This window comes from Erpetoichthys calabaricus, chromosome 9, assembly GCF_900747795.2.
Source record: "Erpetoichthys calabaricus chromosome 9, fErpCal1.3, whole genome shotgun sequence".
In the NCBI taxonomy this organism is placed as follows: Eukaryota; Metazoa; Chordata; class Cladistia; order Polypteriformes; family Polypteridae; genus Erpetoichthys; species Erpetoichthys calabaricus.
Genome location: NC_041402.2, coordinates 175,697,240 through 175,716,595, shown reverse-complemented (window position 1 = coordinate 175,716,595; position 19,356 = coordinate 175,697,240). Strand labels below are relative to the sequence as shown.

Here is a 19,356-nt window from a genome sequence, read left to right as displayed (position 1 = left end):
TCGCACAGTCTCTCTAACGCCCCGATCAGAGCCTCCATTGACTCCGCAAAGATCACAAAGTCAAGATCCGTGAATCTTTCTTCACCAACAGATGCTCCACAGTCGCTGGACCACATGACCTTGCCCATCACCCAGTCCATGCAAGCACTGAACAGAGTAGGAGCAAGAACACACCCCTGACGAACCCCAGAATCAACTGGGAAAAACACAGAAGTTCTGTCTCCACTCTGCACAGCACTTACAGTACCAGTGTATAGGCCGGCCATGATATCCAGCAACCTCAAGGGGATCCCGTGGACCCTTAGGATGTCCCACAGGGCAGCTCGATCAACTGAGTCAAACGATTTACAAAAATTGACAAAGGCTGCAAAGAAACTCTGCCGATATTCACGTTTGCGCTCCATGAGAACCCTCAGTGCCAGGTTGCGGTCAATGGTAGACTTCTTAGGCGTAAAACCAGACTGCTCCAGTCGCTGGTAGGTGAGCAAGTGATCACGGATCCTATTGAGGATGATCATAGAAAGGACCTTACCCAGGACAGAGAGCAGTGTTATCCCTCTGTAGTTGCCGCAATCCAGGCAATCACCCTTCCCTTTCCAGATAGGGACGACAAGTCCCGTTTTCCAGTCAGTTGGGATGATGCCAGTCTCCCAAATAGAAGCAAAGATTGCCTGCAATGCCAGGAGGACAGCCTAACCACCAGCCTGAAGAACTTCCCGGATACCACAGATCCCTGGGGCCTTTCCTCCTCTCAGCTGGTTCACCACCTGTGCAATCTCAGTGAGATTTATCACCAGCCTCATAACAGTAAACCCATTAATTGAGAAAATTTATTTTCTACAAATATGGCAGAATTACTTGGGTACTTGCCAACTACTCTATTTAAAACAAATAAACTAGGAAAAAACTATCCCCTGTGACTTTGGGGAGCAGATGTAAATGTTGTGTACATGAATGAGAAAATAATATTTAACAATAATAATAAATATGTAAATAATAAATCAGTCTTGTTCATGAGAGAGTGAAGGTATTCTCTTAAAATTAGTTTTGAGGAACTAGGATGCAAACTTAAGAAATGTCTGTAATTACCTATGGTGGTTCCCAGGCCATTCTGTCCAATATGATTGTACAAAAAAAGCTGGGGATGGAGAAATAATCAGAAATAAATCACCCAATAATAGAACAATGATAAGGCATGCATGAGTCGTGCAGTATATGTCCACTTACCATAGGGGCTGCCACAACCAACATAACACAGCACGTCGTGGCCCTGCCTCCAGTGTAGTCTGATATAACACCAGCGAGAATTCCACCTGCATGCAGAAAGAAAAGATGTCAGCATCCAGCTAGATGACTTCTGGTGCTGCTGCCTACATAAAAGCTGTTCTTTGAGTGATCAAAATACACCCCTCTCAAAATATCACTATAATATCCTTAGAACAAAAGCCATACTGATAACTACTGTAAGCAAACTGCAAACAACACTTCAGGCCTTTTCTATGTAATTCCAGAAGTATTTAAATTTAGTTCTGTACAACAAAAAGAACTTTTGGGCTATCAGACAACCATGACACTGTAAGATTAAAGGAAAAGTGGAGAGCAGCTCTTGTAGGCCTACTCAGATTCAAGTTATAAAGCAAATTTCCCAAAGTGTACTTTGCACTCATAATATTGAACTTTTCCAATCCTTTCTCATTGTCTTAGGATAAGGACATTAACATCTCATAAGCCCCTAGGATCAAGCCTCAGGAGAGATCTTATCAGTGGAGTTGTGCAGACTTCACCATTATAAAATTAAATCTTTTATTATATCTTATAGAACAATGGAAAGTGTTTGTTGCTGGTTCCACTGAGGCAGCAATATTAAAAGCCAAATACACTAAAGGTCTCTGATAAATAAAGCCCAGGTTATAGTGCATAGTAGAGTGCTTTGCACTTAAAAAAATCAGAACTATCAAAAGCTTACAAAGTGAAAAAAATGAGTAACATCTTACCTAGTATACCTCCAACATCAAACAGGGTGGACATGTCCCCAGCACCCTTAGCATCAAAATGTGCTGAAACAGAAAGCAGCTATTTAAATTGGAGTCATAAAATCAATTTAATTTTCTCACAAATATTGTCCCCCTTTGTAATAAGTGTATAAGTTTAATATGTCACTGTGCTCTGTGTAAATATATTTTATAAATCTACTTTTCTTTCTACTCACATGCACAGTTGACACAGAGCCAGATTTAGCACAGGGGTTCACCATATAAGAACTGCTAGGCAAGCATTATAAGACAAGGCAGTTACAGTACGTACAACTGCGAAATGAGCAGTCAGACTGATGACCATTGTATACTATTTTTGTGTGTTGAAATCAGCATGAAATTGTATCCTCTTTTGTCTTGTTTGGAATGGCATGATTCACCTAAGTGGGGGGCCTGCACATGAAAAAAAAGAGTATAAAGCCCTGGAACATTGCCCGGCACACCTTTGAAGCCGACGGACGGATGGGAGTTAATGTCATCCGATCCTGAAAATCCTTTCAACACAGCGGTGAAAATGGCAGACTCTACACATCGAGCCTCCACTCCCGAACTGGGTTCTTGCCTTTGGCTTCCTTCGTCTGTTATGCAGCGTAAGCCATTATTAAACAAAGCTAAATTATTTCTATGTGATTTCTTACCGCCGTATCATTAAGGGAGGGGTATCGCCTTTTTATATCATATCTATATAGATTTGGGTTATGTAACATGCCACAATTACAAATGAACTCATTCCAACAAGGGAGCTAATGACACCTGCTGGATACACCCTTCCCTCCCCATTTTTTAATTTTATCAGATTTATATTTTGTAATTTGGTTGTCCAGTATTTACATATTTTTATTGCAAGAATGTATGTGTAACCAACTAGAATAGCAGAAACAATGAAAAAATTACACTTTACATTCTTTTTAGAACAAGTGCACAAATTGCATACACATATATTAGTAACAGCAAGTTGTCTGGACATAAATAAAAATTCATAATTATGTTTCAGGGCATAATTGAAAATAAAAATGCAATTTGCAATTTAAAGCATATGAATTCACCAAACAAAACATACTTGCATTCTAATGTTCTAAACAAGACCGATTTCTATTGACTTGTGGTTGTGCTTCATTTGACTTATTTCCATTAATGACACACATCCCCACTTAAGTATATGATTATGAGGTGCTCGCCACATGACTCTCTCATCAGCAAGAAGTGCAAATGCTATCTCTACGACCACTGAAAATTGCTGTCTTGCACCCTTCTAACAGTCAGCAAGTGCCGCTGAAGGAGAGACCCTCGTTTGAGGGACAGTGTAGATATATGCTCCAGAAAGGCTACTGGTGCAACACCTTAAAATCACTGGGATATGGTTTTGCCCTGAATTTTACACTTCAGATTGTGTCTCTTTAGTTTTTTGGATATTGTTGGGGTGCCAGACACTGGTCACCTTGACATTTTCAGCAATTACTCCAATGCAAGTAGCCAATCCAAGTAGTTATGTATTCATAACTAAACAAACACAAAGAAGCATGACATTATTTCTGTGAAGATAAGCATTCTCTAAAAGAACAATAAAGATGAATATGTTATCCAAATAATATAAAGAAAGACTACTCAAAATGTTAATATGTTTTTAATAATCTCTTCATATCTCCAAATTCTGTACGTTTCTGTGTTTATATCTGAAATTTCCTTTTACATGTCAATTCAGTGATTGTTCCTGTGTTTTCCACCTCAAGGAAATCATAGGGCCTGGATTTAAATTAAAAGAAAAAAATACTTTAAAGGATAAGTTTGGTATTTTTTCAAGTCAAAATTACTTCTTCACAAACACGGCATATATATATCTGACCAGCAGAATTGTGTTCTAAAATTAATTGCTTTCTACAAATTTAAAAAAACATCTTGCCTGCACTGGCATTATACATTGCAATATATGTGGCAGATAGGAAAAACTTCAAAACTTACCAAATATGTCCATTTTTCCAAGTCAACACAGTTTTCGAGTATTGATCTGCGTCATGTAATTACACATACATTGTGAAATAGTTTATACATGTCACTTTGAACAAAAAAAAAACAAAAAAAACACCAATATTATGAGATGCAGCCATTTTTAGAAGACAACTAGCCATGAACGATAGCTCAGCAATTAGGCATCATGCACAACGACCGGGAGGTGGTTTCTCTTGAAAGACCAAGTCAAAGTGAACTTCTCATGCCAAATGGTTGGTTTTCTGTCGATTTATTTTCATATTCACGTCGGAATTCAAATAAGTGAATCAAAAAGAAATCCTTACCACGAAAAAATATCAAGATTATGCAATAAAAATGAGTATTTCCAGATCCCTTTTGTTGTCATAAACAAGCATTAGGAACACGGAATGTGCAGATCAATACTTGACAGCTGAGAAATGGACATATTTGGCAAGTTTTTAATCTTTTCCTCCATTGTAAGGGGCCACAGTAGGCAAGATATATTTTTTTTAATTTACAGATACTGCTTAACTTTAGAACAGAATTCTAAATGTACTGTATATATACCACATTTATGAAGAAAGAACTTCGACTTGAAAAATACTGAACATATCCTTTACCAGTGCTTTCAGATATTTTGACTTTCAATCTAATAAAAAACTGACAGTAGCATGACAGAAAGTTTGCATCAAAAATATAAAATGGTGATAAATAGAACTAATCTTAGGAGGTCAACCAGGAAACTGACAGTAGCATGACAGAAAGATTGCATCAAAAATCTAAAATGGTGATAAATAGAACTAATCTTAGGAGGTCAACCAGGAAATATTAGAGCATTTAAAATACAAGTCATCGCTCTTTCTTTCCTTCCCTCCTAAAATGCACATACTATCAAGCATATGCAAATGTGTTTATACAGTACATTATACAGTAGATTCTAAAGTCTAGTGGCATGCTACAATAAAATCATTTCAGTCACTGTGGACTATGGAGGGGAGAACTACTAAAGACAAAGAATGTTTTTTCAATCACCATTCTTGTACATAAAAAAACTAAGAACTTGCATAAAAAATTCAGAAGCACACAAACTGAAAACTGTTCCTTTGTAGAAGTGCAAAAACCAAAAAATGCCACATGGCTCTGAAGCAGGCAAGCAGGTTTCACTTACCCACATTGGCAATGTATAGAGGAAGCCAATACAGGAACGTATAGCTAACCAATTTGGCAAATAACAGACACAGGGAAAATTCCACCACACCCTGTTAATCAGAGGAAAAAAAATTAGTGCATTTGAATACTCACCTTATTATTACAGATGACACTAAGTGTCTGGCCATGTCATTTAAAGCAGATCTTCTATGGATACGGTTACCTACAGTAGGTACATTGTTTTTTTTTTCCCCTCTCATAATATCACAGAATATCTTAATCAGATCACAATAACATTGCCAGCTATCTAGAAACATTACTTGATGACTGAAAATAACAGGTTCAACTCTCAGGACTATAGTTTAACCCGCTAGTTTGCTTTGCTAATCTTTATACACATACAGGTTACAATTTTCAGAGCACCCTAAAGTGTAACCTTTTTCTACGGCTGGTTCAATGGCTTAAAGTCCATTCCCTTTTAACACTCACTACTTCACTTCACAAAGTTTCAGCCGAAGACTCACCGGTATTCGGAGTGCTGCCAAAAAGCTGATGGCTTCTGGCTCTTCGTTTGCCACCTGCACAGATCGCACACCGTTTACCTGATTGTGAGCAGGACTACCAAATATTTCCTCATTGCTACTGGAACGCAGCAGAGGTTCTTGTTCAGGAAGATCCTAAAAACAGAGCTTCCGTTTGTCAAGAATACACAACAAACTTCATCTGAGTAAATAATAAGAGTTACATTTTCATCTGTAAAAACATATTAAGCACGAACACACAATAGAAGTATGTTGAGCTTGTCTAACTATACTAGCAAAACAGCTTATAAGATACAGCCTCTCTACATAGAATACTTTACACCTGGAATTTACAACAGACTAAGGAGTAAGAGTGTTTAAACTGAATTTACAAACTGATAAATTTTATACCATTACCAACACTTTAGTAAAAGAGAGCCACGTATATTTAGTTTCAAACATTCATGAGCTTCCTCACTGTCACCTCAGAAACTGCTGACTACACGCACAAATCCACACTCCACATCAAACGAATAAGCAAGATGGAGGGTATCATACTTACATGGTGCTGCGGTAGGGAGCAGTTCACATCTTCTGGTTCTAAAAACAATAAAAACAAATATGACATAGTGAACAGATTCAAAAGGAGGTCTATTCCTCTATTGATTCCAGTGTAAATCATCCCACATAAACTGAATGTCTAAATTTCACAGCAGGTCTCTGTCATGTGCCATATCACATGCTTTTTATGTTACCGCAAAAATGTGTGCAGTTTTATTGTGAACTTCTTCAAAAAATGAATTGACAACTTACTCTCAACAAGGAAGAAAAAGCAGACAACTCCCATTATAGCAATGATGATGCCAGGTACAATGAAGGACAATCCCCAAGCAGTAGACACAAAGACTCCTGCAATAAGTGAACCCAAGATGTTCCCCACAGATGTGTGTGAATTCCAGATACCCATGATGAGCCCACGCCTGAAAAAAGAAAAACATGTTAAAATCACATCAGTGAACTTACTTTTCTGTGACAACCAGTTTTTCAATGAAAAGGAAAACAATAAACTGTGCTAAATGCCCAAAATATAAATTGCTAGCAGAAGTACTAAAAATATAGACTTTTAATTTGGGATGATGTTATTAGTTTGTAGTTCAGGTAATGTTCATATGTGCATTTTCTTCTTCTCATGCCTTAGCTCAGTTTTAAATCTAAAAATACAATGGATAATCAGTAAGTTTCATGGGAAGGCAACCAAGATATTTAAAAATCTTAGATTGGTACAAGTAGCTAATATGGTTTATTCTTACAAAAGCATAACTTTAGCTAAATTATGTTTGGCAATGTTCAGGTTTGTTAAAGATTCTACAATCTTTAACAAAACACATAACAAGTTAAAGATAACAGCACAACTATGTCAATGTTCAAAATGTTCAAACTTTACTAAAACACTGATAAAAGTACCAGCAACAACATGAAAATATACTTAGTCCCAATGCACTGTAAGGAAAGTAGCAAAGAAGACAATAACAAATTCAAGGATCACAGCTGCATAAGTACCATTTCTATGTGCATTCTGAGGTCACTAAGGCCGGGTTTATACTTCATGCAACGCAACGCATGCTCCAGCGGACACTACTGCTACGCAAGCATTTTACCGTTTATACTCGCAAATCTGGAAGAATCCACCAGGTGGCAGTGCGAGATATTATCACGGTGAGGACAGGTTTGTCTTCGCTGTATTGTGAATTGACTGAAACATCCATTAAATTCCGAGGACACCTTTACGCAATACAGTCAAATTAAAAAGTTTGGGAACCTCTCTCAGCCTGCATAATAATTTACTTTCAACAAAAAAGATAACAGTGGTATGTCTTTCATTTCCTAGGAACATCTGAGTACTGGTGTGTTTTACGAACAAAGATTTTTAGTGAAGCAGTATTTAGTTGTATGAAATTAAATCAAATGTGAAAAACTGACTTTGGGTCCCCTTGTAATTCTGCTGATTTGAATGCCTGTCACTGCTCAATGCTGATTACTTGCAACACCAAATTGGTTGGATTAGCTCGTTAAGCCTTGAACTTCATAGACAGGTGTGTCCAATCATGAGATAAGGTATTTAAGATGGTCAATTGCAAGTTGTGCTTCCCTTTGACTCTCCTCTGAAGAGTGACAGCATGGGATCCTCAACCAACTCTCAAAAGATTTGAAAACAAAGATTGTTGAGTCTCATGGTTTAGGGTAAGGCTACAAAAAACTCTCTCAGAGGTTTAAACTGTCAGTTTCAACTGTAAGGAATGGAATCAGGAAATGGAAGGCCACAGGCACAGTTGCCGTTAAACCCAGCAGGTCTGGCAGGCCAAGAAAAATACAGGAGCGGCATATGTGCAGAATTGTGAGAATGGTTACAGACAACCCACAGATCACCTCCAAAGACCTGCAAGAACATCTTGCTGCAGATGGTGTATCAGTACATTGTTTTACAATTCAGCACAATTTGCACAAAGAACATCTGTATGGCAGGGTGTTGAGAAAGAAGCCCTTTCTGCACTCACGCCACAAACAGAGTCGCTTGTTGTATGCAAATGCTCATTTAGACAAGCCAGATTCATTTTGGAGCAAAGTGCTTTGGACTGATGAGACAAAAATTGAGTTATTTGGTCATAACAAAAAGCGCTTTGCATGGTGGAAGAAGAACACCGCATTCCAAGAAAAACACCTGCTACCTACTGTCAAATTTGTTGGAGGTTCCATCATGCTGTGGGGTTGTGTGGCTAGTTCAAGGACTGGGGCCCTTATTAAAGTCGAGGATTGGATGAATTAAACCCAATATCAACAAATTCTTCAGGATAATGTTCAAGCATCAGTCACAAAGTTGAAGTGACGCAGGGGTTGGATATTCCAACAAGACAATGACCCAAAACACAGTTCGAAATCTACAAAGGCGTTCATGCAGAGGGAGAAGTACAATGTTCTGGAATGGTCATCACAGACCCCTGACTTGAGTATCATTGAAAATCTATGGGATGATTTGAAGAAGGCTGTCCATGCTCGGCAGCCATCAAATTTAACTGAATTAGAGAGATTTTGTATGGAGGAATGGTCAAAAATACCTCCATCCAGAATCCAGACACTCATCAAAGGCTATAGGAGGCGTCTAGAGGCTGTTATATATGCAAAAGGAGGCTAAACTAAGTATTGATGTAATATCTCTGTTGGGGTGCCCAAATTTATGCACCTGTCTAACTTTGTTATGATGCATATTGCATATTTTCTGTTAATCCAATAAACGTAATGTCACTGCTGAAATACTACTATTTTCATAAGGCATGTCATATATTAAAAGGAAGTTGCTACTTTGAAAGCTCAGCCAATGATAAACAAAAATCCAAAGAATTAAGAGGCGTTCCCAAACTTTTTCATATGACTGTATGTCTGAAAAAGATGTTTAATGATTAAATCCATCAATACAGGGATGTGTCCATTCCAGCTAGCATTGGGCACGAGGCAGAAACAATCCCTAGATGGGGCATCTGCTCATTGCAAAGTGAATACAAGCACTCACATACACTGGCGTCATTTTAGTGTCACCAAATCTGCATATCTTTGGAAGGAAACTGGAGCACACTGTGGAAACCCAGCAAGAAAACATGCAAACTCCAGGCAGGGAATACCAGCAATGGGACTCCCTGCGAGACAGCAGTGCTACCGCTCCACCACCGTGTCACCCCCATTTGTGTAATTATCAACAGTATTCATTATTTAAATGAAATTAACGATTAATCTGTAAAATATAACATACATACTTTGATGCATTTCATTATGAAAGTGATATCAAGTATAAAACTAACGATTCTAAATGTGCAGAGAGTTGGAATATCATACATTTAATGTGTTCTGTGTGGTGATCTATTGATGTTTGCCGCTGCTGTCAGGTCAGGAAGAAGCCCCAGAAAAAAAAGATGGCACAAAAGATGATATGTGAGATTTTTAAAATGCATAATTACGATTGGGAATATGCGACTCTTGAATATAAAAGCACCACGAATGCATCTGTATGTTGGGATTTTGCTTCAACACATCGAATCACTCATCAAACATCGAAGTGCGCACATTGATCCCGTAGGGTCCGCACAGCGGCCTTCTGTCACATGTAGATAGTAAACAGAGACCCTGACGTCACAATGCAACTTTTATCACACTGCGCCCCCCGACTTTTGCTGGTACTGCAACTCACGAATGCGTCGCTTTAATTTCTGAGGACCTGTTCAGAGGCTGCGTCAAAGGAACGCTGGGAACGCGTGGCAGCCATGATGTGTGCGTGTACGTGTTCTGAGCGTAAAGTATAAATGAGCCCTAAGTCTCACAATCAACATCTTCATAATATACCCTTACCAACAGGCTAAATGGAGGATGCTGCAGAATAAACCTGTTTGCAAATAAGTGGATGGACATTGCCACAAACCATAGACATTCTGAACGTAAATAGGTGATATTGCGAAAGAAAACTGAAATAGAACTATTTTGGGTATTTGGGTTACTCACACCTTCATTATGTGTGAAGTCAAAATAAAGGAATATTGTACCCAAATAAGTCAGGAGTTATTATATACACTATAATAATATTATTTAAATTGTAGTGATGGGGATATTTTGATGTTATTAGGCTTCAGATCCTTATTAAAAATCATCAATAGTATTGATTAACAAACACAAGGTATTACAGCCAAAAAGCTGTACCTTGGTCACACGGGGGCTACCCTACATTAAAGTAAAAACAATTTACTGAAAACAAAATTAATATCCTGCTATAGTCACCTCAGCCTTCATATTAAAAAATTAAACCTGTAGTTTAATTTGAATGGTGTATTTCACCAACAACACAATCCTGTATAACATCCACTAATCGATCCCAAGAAAATTCCCAACTTTATTAATTACAGAAATGTTTTTCTGCTGTTAAAGCAGTTTGCATAGTTGGAAACAGAACAGATCCATTTTCACTAATGTCCTTAAGAAAACAAAAAACTATTTGTTGTTTCAAAACATTTGTTTTAGATATGCACGGTGGCACAGAGGTAGCGCTGCTGCCTCGCAGTAAGGAGACCTGGGTTCGCTTCCCGGGTCCTCCCTGCGTGGAGTTTGCATGTTCTCCCCGTGTCTGTGTGGGTTTCCTCCGGGTGCTCCTGTTTCCTCCCACAGTCCAAAGACATGCGGGTTAGGTACATTGGCGATCCTAAATTGTCCCTGGTGTGTATGTCCTGCGGTGGGCTGGCGTCCTGCCCAGGGTTTGTTTCCTGCCTTGTGCCCTGTGTTGGCTGGGATTGGCTCCAGCAGACCCCTGTGACCCTGTAGTTAGGATATAGCAGGTTGGATAATGGATGGATGGATGTTTTAGATACAGTATCTAGTAAACAACAAAATGTCATTTTTATATTTTGGTTCATAAAATATAGTTCACTATCTATTTTCTTTATATGTTTTGTTATTAATCTTTAAAAAAGGGTGTCAATCATTTTTATCAGTGTCTTGGCTATTGAATTGTGCACTCTCTTATGTTGCACTATTTCACCCCTACAAGACAACTGTGGTCTATGATGAACATAAATAACACATGTTGCTTTGTCTGTTTTGTAGCTGGCTTATTCCTTAAAGAGGTATACTAAGAGGCAGAGGTTGACAGTTGCAGCCATAGTTATTTGTGCAGCACAAATTAAACTAAAAGAGTTATCCATACTTACTTGCCCTTTCCAAACCAGTTCCCAACACAGGCTACAACTGCTGGCCAGCCAGTAGTCTGAACTAGTCCATTCATTGCCTGTGAAAACACAACTTTACACATGAGTCATAAGCCATTGAGAAGATGGCAAATGATTTAAGGCTGTTTGTATTTTAATCTACTGCAAACATTAAAAGAAAGCGTGTACAGGACACAAAATGTACATGAGACTTAAAAGAAGTACTTTGCCAGATGATTGTCCAACACTGCAAACACTTTTATTTCTACCGAGTATGCAACTTACCTGTGCAAAAACATAGAACCAGATAGAGTGTATTTTCCAGTAGAAACCAAAACCAAAAAGTGCAGTGAAGAAGCCACTGAGCAGCATCCCTGTTGACAGGTAGTAACGTAGTGGGAGACGCTCCCCAAAGATGCCACTAAAAGAAGAGAAACAAATAGCTGATGCAGATGTAGAGATATTACAAGAATTAGCCTAAAAATATAAGCAAATTAATGAAGCAATGTCTCATTATGTTATGTGGTGCCTTATACATCTAGTATCATCACAATGTTCTTTAGAAAAGAAAAGAGATTCAGTGTTTTAAAGAAATGCCAAGGGATCAATTTAACAAAAGTATCAGTGCAGTTGAACCATAAAATGTGCAAGAACTGAGAAGGACTGACTGAAGTCTAATTTGTTGTGCGGTTTGGGAGTTCAGAGGCTACCTTAGCAACCTCATAGCACAGGACAGGACCCAACCTTGGATGTCACACCAGTCCTTCATATGGCCTATTGATGCACACACGCACAAAGGGACAATTTAGAATCACCAAATAACCTAATTAGCACATCTTTGGATGTCTGAGGAGAAACCAGAGTACTCAGAGAAACAATGGAATACTGAAACTCTACAGAGACAGTGACTACTGCAGACCCTGCACTACCAGAACAGTCCCGCTTTGGTTAGGCCAGGTATATTAAGAGACTGAAAGAGTGTGGCAGAAACTTTGGCATCTGTTTCAGTGACACTGAATTACATATAATCTTGATTAAAGGGGAAACCAAGAAAGAAATAATCAATACTACATTAACAAAAGATAAGGGAGTTGAAAACATAATATTGAGTGTTCATCACTCGTAGATTGGTTTTCCTGCTAGTCCAATCTTCTAAATGCTCAAAGTGCATATTCTGAACAATGTCATTTGCTTATTAATTTGAATTTGTAAAAAAGGTCACCCATAAGCAGACAGGTATGTAGGTTTCAAACCTTCAACTTTTAACAGCCTACTGAATAGGATAAATTGAGAAAGTACTGAGATAGTCTCAAGAAAGCTGGTGAAACGTTGTTAAAACATAACATTTAGAATAAGTAAAACAAATGAGCATTACTAAGTCAATTCCCTGAAGTAGTACTGAAGCAGCACTATAAAAGAAAATTTCAGGGCAGTAAATGCAGGAATATTGGTTTAGATAGCCCAACAGAGCAGGCTATTCTTTACTCAGATAAACAAAAATTATTACACATATAGCAGGGAAGCAAAATTGCTGTACAGTTTTTAAATCCCTTCCCTGCCTCATCAATAATGGAGTGCAAATAATGTACTACCAGACAAATGTATTTCCACATAAATTGTTCTTTCTGTAGCAATGTTATAAAGGTCACAAATCAGTAACAAAAATTAATGCAAAGGAAACTGAGATACAACACAGGTGACACAGTGGTGACAATAACAGCTAAACAGTTTCAGATGTCAAGTTTCAAATGCCAGCCCAGTCACTGTCTGAAAAGAGTGAGAACATTGTTTCTATGTCAGTATAACCTTTCTCCAAGTACTCTGGTTTCCTCTTGTAAATGAACAAAATTAACCAATGGCTGACTGGAAGCTATTAAAAGGCTTCGAACAAGCATGTCTGGGTGAGTGGATGAGCATGCCCTATATTGGACTGGCACTTTACTCAGTTGGTTTGTTTCCACCTTGTGCCCATTTCTGCCTGAAAAGTTCCCTGTGAGTCTGTAATGGACTTAGCCGATTCAGAAATTGAATGGATGGATGGTATATAACAATCATCAAATGACACAGTATGTAATGCTTTCTTCAGGATAAGGCACATAACAGGCTACAAATTAGCCTGACCTACCTGATAAACATTCCTATGGCGTAGGTAACCAGAAACGAATTATCCAAGGCACCAAAGAGCGTCTGATAGTTTGTTTGATCTGAAAATAAAACAAAATATAAAAGAGGAACCGAAAGTTAATTGTTTAGAAGCACAAAGAATACGACTTGCCCTCTTGCAAATTCATTCTGATAACAAGCCCAGATGTTTACCATAAGATAGCCTACATTTGGTGTAAGGCCAAGGGTCTGGGGTGGTGGTAGAACTGCTCAGAAAAAGGAACTATATATTAGTAAATGAAAGATAAAAATGAGCACCTAACTGAGGAGCAACAATTCTTTACACCTTTTTTTGCACACATTCAATTTCTTGGTTGTACTGCCAGGCTTAAAACTTATCATGGAATCACAATAAAATAATAAACAGTAGAAGCTTTCTAGTCACATATTCTCCAGTTAAAATAAGTAGATGACTTATTCCTAATGCATTTTTAATCTTTCAGCCATCCTGCGTGTTAAATAAATAGCTAAAATTAATAAGAAGAAACACAACTGCAGACTAAAAGCACCTGATGGGGCCCCGGGGAGATGGGAGGTGGTTGGGATGTTAGGATGCCGTTTGGCATCACAAAGGAAAAACTAATAGTGTAACACTATAACACCAAGGTGTACTTTTGTGCATTTTGAAACATAATATAAAATAGTGCAGCTAAGTCACTTTCTGTTTGCTTCATGGCCAGGTCTAGTCTGGAAGTGGAAACACATTGTCTTTTCAATGCAGTAGAAGAAGACTTCCTGGAATTAGTATGGCAGTGCCATTTGCAAAAACTGAATGCATCAGGCAATGTGCAAATAAGAACAACTATTAAAAGCACAGGCTGTGTGTCACACAGCAAGATAGGTTGAAGTTTTTACACTTAAGAACACAATAACATATCATGCTGAACAATCATAATGTGACAATTCATTTTCATCTCACTTTCACAAAAAATCATCTAGTTGAGTGTTAAATGCTCCCAAGTAAGGGGCCCTCCAGTTCTGTTTACTCTTACTCAGTTCTCCTCCAAACATTTCAGTTAAACTGTGAGTGAAGGCATAAATGCAATAGTCTCAAAAAATCCAAAATAGGCAGTGGGTCATATTAAATATATTTTATAAAAACTTGCATTATACATAAAACATACACTGGTAATACAAACTCAAAGTGGTAGTGTGTTGCAGTGGTTAATGCTGCTGTTACAATTTCTCCATGTCTGTGTTGGGTTTTCACTGGGAACTCGGATTTTCCACAGATATTCGAAATGACGTATGTTTAAGATTAACTGCAGATTCTAAACTGGTCATACATGAGTGTGGAGGTAAGTGGGCCCTGTGGGAAAAAAAAAGGCATCATGTCTAGGGTTGGTTCCTGGATGCTGGACCTGCAATACTGACTTAAGTAAGCAGGTTTGGGAAGGTTATGAATGCCACATTAAAATTCAGCCATAGTTCTGAAAATGAGAAATTCCAACACTAATTTTACATTTATGAATGTATTATTATTCGGGAAGATTGCATTTTACTGGCCAAAGTGCATGAAATGTGAAGTGGAAGAACTCTTTAAGAACACACACAACTCAAAGTCCATGAACAGAAAAGCAACTGAAATACTCTTACTGATTTATAATTCAATTATTAAAATCTCAAAAATACATTATAAAAAAAAAAAGAAAAAAGAAAAAGGTTGCTATGCTGTGTGCTATTAGAGGTACAATTTAGTGAATTTTGTTACAGTAAAAGAGTGATTTTTCCAAAATGTAGAGCACACTAGTATAGCAACTAGGCTTAAAGCCTTGATTTATTAGTGCCAAACACAAATAGGTAGCGTGGAGGCTCTAAGGCAAAAGATCTGTGCTGATATCTGGAAGATTGCCAGGTTTAAATCCTATTACTGCCATAAGGGATCCTACTCCATTGGATAACGTAATTGTGTGTGCAGCAGTCATAATTAATCCCAAAGAAGAAGCCATTTAAATGTTTCAGAAGTAAACCTGAAAACTGCTTCAGAGGTGTTGTACAATGGCTGACCCAGCACTCTGACCCCAAAAGACAAATATGAAAAATAATAAAGTAAAAAAAGGAATAAAGTAGATCAAATCAAAAAATAACACTTAAGAGACAAAAAGTAAAACATCACGGTAGACAACCTGATAAAGCTGCAAAAGAAGTCCAACTTGCCAATTACTGTGCAATTACTAGCTGCTGCTCTTACCAAAAGGTGGCCAGTCACACCATGTTTCATTGTTGGGACTACTGAAGTTTGGCGGCCGGATAACTTCTGAACAGTTTCTGTGCAGCTCACTCTAGAGAAAAAAAAGTATAAGTTTGTTAGTCTACCTTTATTAATTCCAACTTCATCCATGCTACACTCAATTACAAAGTTACTTCTGTAAAAATGGCCTCCTGCAGCAGACATAGCAGCACAGATCAGTAAGATACTCCAGTGTGGTTATGAGGTCAGTTAGGGTGTCCTCGAGAGTTCAGGATCCCTTGATAACCATGTAAACTCAGGTCTATCCACTTGTGAATCAAACAATACTATGTTTTAAACGAATAATTCATTTTCAAAGCAAATAGTTGCATCATTTTTTCTTTTCCTATCTGTACCATTTTCTTTTCCTACATCCAAAAGATACTAAACCTCAAAAACATAAAAAGTAATTAGTAAAAAAGTTAAAGCATAGCTAGAACAAGTTGCAGAAACAACTTACCTTGACAATGCTGATAGGCTTCCGTGACAGATGATAACTTGTGTAAAAAAGGAAGGTTAAGAAGAGAGTGAATCCTCGATACCTGTCACAATACACCAAAAAAGAAAAAAAAATCATTATAAAGACAAATAACCAACCTTTATAAAAGAACACAGGGTACAACTTGTGAATAGACTGAAATCGTAATATATGACAAACAAAAAAAAATGAACGGAGAGCAGTAAACAATTTGCTGCATTTTATTTATATTTATAGGGGTGGGCAAAAGTAGGTCTACAGTTGTTTGCATTGAAAAAGACATGTAGATTGTGATTATTACAATAACTTTATTAACTCAATAGCGTTAAAAAGAAGACAAATAATACAAATAATACAATAAGTAATAAATTAATGATATTACAAGAATAAACTGTTTTGCACACTCACAACTGTAAACCTCCTTTTGCTCTGTATATACTGTATACATACACACACACACACACACACATACAAACTAATGAATTAAATAAGTTAAAATTTAACACATGTGTACAGTCCTGAAAGTAAGTGTACAGCAGTCCAAATTAATCCTGAAGAAGCAATTCAAGACTTCCAGAAATAAAGCAAGAACAGGAAAGAGGAAGAACCCAAGTATTCTACGCCCTGTGAAGCATCACCTTTAGTTAAAAAGAAGGCCTTGCTAGTGAAAATGCCTTTCTGCTCATAGAAATGGAGAATATACAGTACCAGCCTTCCCCCTATATTTTCTGGACCAGTTAAACTAGAAAAACAGGCTGGTCTGCTATAATACCTGAGAATAAAGCTGGAAGTTTAGTCTGAAAGGAAAAAAATACTGAGCACTAACCTACAAGTAGGCAAATCAGCATTACTGGCATTTCAAACACAAAACACCCAAAGAAATTTTGACAGAGACACAAATCACCAGATAGCTTAGTGCTTTAAACCTTTTGAACAAATTCCTGTCAGACAACAATGCATGTGTAAAACTGTCACTTAGCTACTGCGGTCTGCTCAGTTTTGACTTAGGACGCTGGCAACTTCAGTAATGTCAAGGAAATGCCACCGCACTATAAAAGACTCCAGGCTCTTAAAAAGACTCATGACATGGTTTAGTGGATTCAATGCTCGGTCTCCCAGACATACCCACTGATACTAGAACAATTTAGGTATAAAACAGATTAATCGCCACATTTTGGCAGAGCTACTTCCATCTATATCTGGATTTTGAACTAAAATCAGTACACATTAAGGTGTCAGCCAGCTCCTTTTCCTGGTTGGAATGATTTGACAAAACATGAAGTAACATAATATGATTTAGTGACTTTAAGATATTGGGACTGTAAGCCATAAGACTATGGATTCAGAAAGTATTAGTGAATCATTGAAGTACCCTACGAAAGTCACTTAACTTACCAATATTCCAAGCTTGAAAAAATGAAAATAACTTCAATACTTTAGTGATGTTTAAGTTACCTTGAATCAAAATGTAAGGTAAATAAACATAATTAGAGTGGGGAACATTATGTGTGGTTTTCAGGGGCCAAAGAGGGCTATAAACTATAAACATTAGGGGCCTCACGTATAAACAGTGCGTACGCACAAAAATGTTGTGTATGTCGTCCATTTCCATGGTCACTTCAAGGTGTATGCCTAATGCTATGCACATTTTCACAGCAGCCTCACACCATACGTACGCACTTTTCTGCTCAGTTTTGCAAACAAGCGGCACCCAGCATCAAAGCAGTGCTACTGTTTGTGTTGTTTCTCTTTCTTTTTTAGATTTACACCCATGATGCCAGCTTTACCAAATACACCGAAATTAATTGCATATCGCTTACAAATTTAATTCCCTTGACTGTAATCATTCTGCAACATTATAATGGTGTACGGAATGGCCAAACTATTACAACTACCTTAGCTGCTAGACATCACAAGAGAACGTATTTAGAGTTCATACTGACTTCTTGTCCTATGAAGAAGACTGGTTTCTAACTTGAGTTCTTCTCTTGGAAGTACCGTAGATACTCGCGTATAAGTCGAAAAATTTATGCCTTAAAATTCATTCAAAAAAACAGGGTTGACTTATCCACGGGGCAACACAATTGTCCATAGAATTTGGGTAATAACATTGTACACTTAACGCTTCGCGGTATTAAGTCACCGGTCATCTGCCGTTTCCCATGGTCTTTGAAATAATTATAAGCCAGCAATACTATTGCTAATTAGCTAGTTTTTTTCTAATTTCATTAAATAATTCTTTAAAATGTGAAATACTTGAATTTGAGCATTAGCTTTTGCAGGTTTTGGATAACAAACATACCATTAGCTGCCACATACAACCAGATTTGGAATCAAAAGAACCAAGGCAACGCACGCTATCAATGCGATGAAAGCGCAGCCCGCGATTCAAAAAATTTCTATGCCTACCTGTTTGTCTCGTCTGACAGTAGCTGAAAAGCAGTATTAGGAGAGAGCAGCCTGAAGTAGTCCAGCAGCGGCTGATTTGTCGTGTCCAACAGCAAGCCATGCTGTCTTGTGAAGTCCGGTAGGCAGTTCGGTTCCCATGGATCAATGTCTGGGTATTCCTCCCACGCGAACCTTGCCGTAGGTGCATCGGCTGCGCGAATGCGCTCAGCTGGCAGCCGATCAGCTGGCGCAGCATGGGCTGGTGTCCGATCAGCTGATGCTGACTTCTCACTCTCTTGCTCGATTCCTGATCACTGTCAATAAAATCCGATTCTGAAAAATCAGAGTCCGACTCAGCGATAATGTGCAAAACATCGTCTGCTGAGTGTTTTCTTTTCTGCACTCGCTTCGCTCCCTTGTGCCATCTTGCCTTTGTTTACATTTGTTTACATTTCGCAACTCACGCACACGCAAGGATTAGTTGCTGAGTCAACGAGACTAGCATTTCTCCAAGCACAGAGGGAATGCCTGTGACGTGACAGTGAGTTTTGTCGCCATTAACAGCTGATTGTCGCCCTCTATCTCTGATAGCTGTTAAGTTTTACCCTTGACTTATACGCGGGTTGTAACAAATTTCATAATTTTTGGCTTAAAAATACACTCAACTTATCTGCGAGATCGACTAATA

The 19,356-nt window shown here is 38.0% G+C and overlaps 1 protein-coding gene across 2 annotated transcripts in view; it reads right to left on the bottom strand.

The window, feature by feature from the left end:
* The window catches only part of slc37a2 (solute carrier family 37 member 2), a 47,125-nt gene that overhangs the window by 12,386 nt on the left and 15,383 nt on the right, over window positions 1-19,356 (bottom strand). For both annotated transcript variants that reach the window (XM_028810443.2, XM_028810444.2), the window contains exons 2-13: window positions 16,263-16,344; window positions 15,764-15,854; window positions 13,535-13,613; window positions 11,695-11,830; window positions 11,413-11,489; window positions 6,485-6,651; window positions 6,234-6,271; window positions 5,675-5,827; window positions 5,170-5,260; window positions 1,995-2,057; window positions 1,228-1,313; window positions 1,090-1,138 (exon numbers count right to left, since the gene is read on the bottom strand). In XM_028810443.2, coding sequence (XP_028666276.1) covers window positions 1,090-1,138; window positions 1,228-1,313; window positions 1,995-2,057; window positions 5,170-5,260; window positions 5,675-5,827; window positions 6,234-6,271; window positions 6,485-6,651; window positions 11,413-11,489; window positions 11,695-11,830; window positions 13,535-13,613; window positions 15,764-15,854; window positions 16,263-16,344 — 1,112 coding nt within the window. The remainder of the gene's footprint in view (window positions 1-1,089; window positions 1,139-1,227; window positions 1,314-1,994; window positions 2,058-5,169; window positions 5,261-5,674; window positions 5,828-6,233; window positions 6,272-6,484; window positions 6,652-11,412; window positions 11,490-11,694; window positions 11,831-13,534; window positions 13,614-15,763; window positions 15,855-16,262; window positions 16,345-19,356) is intronic.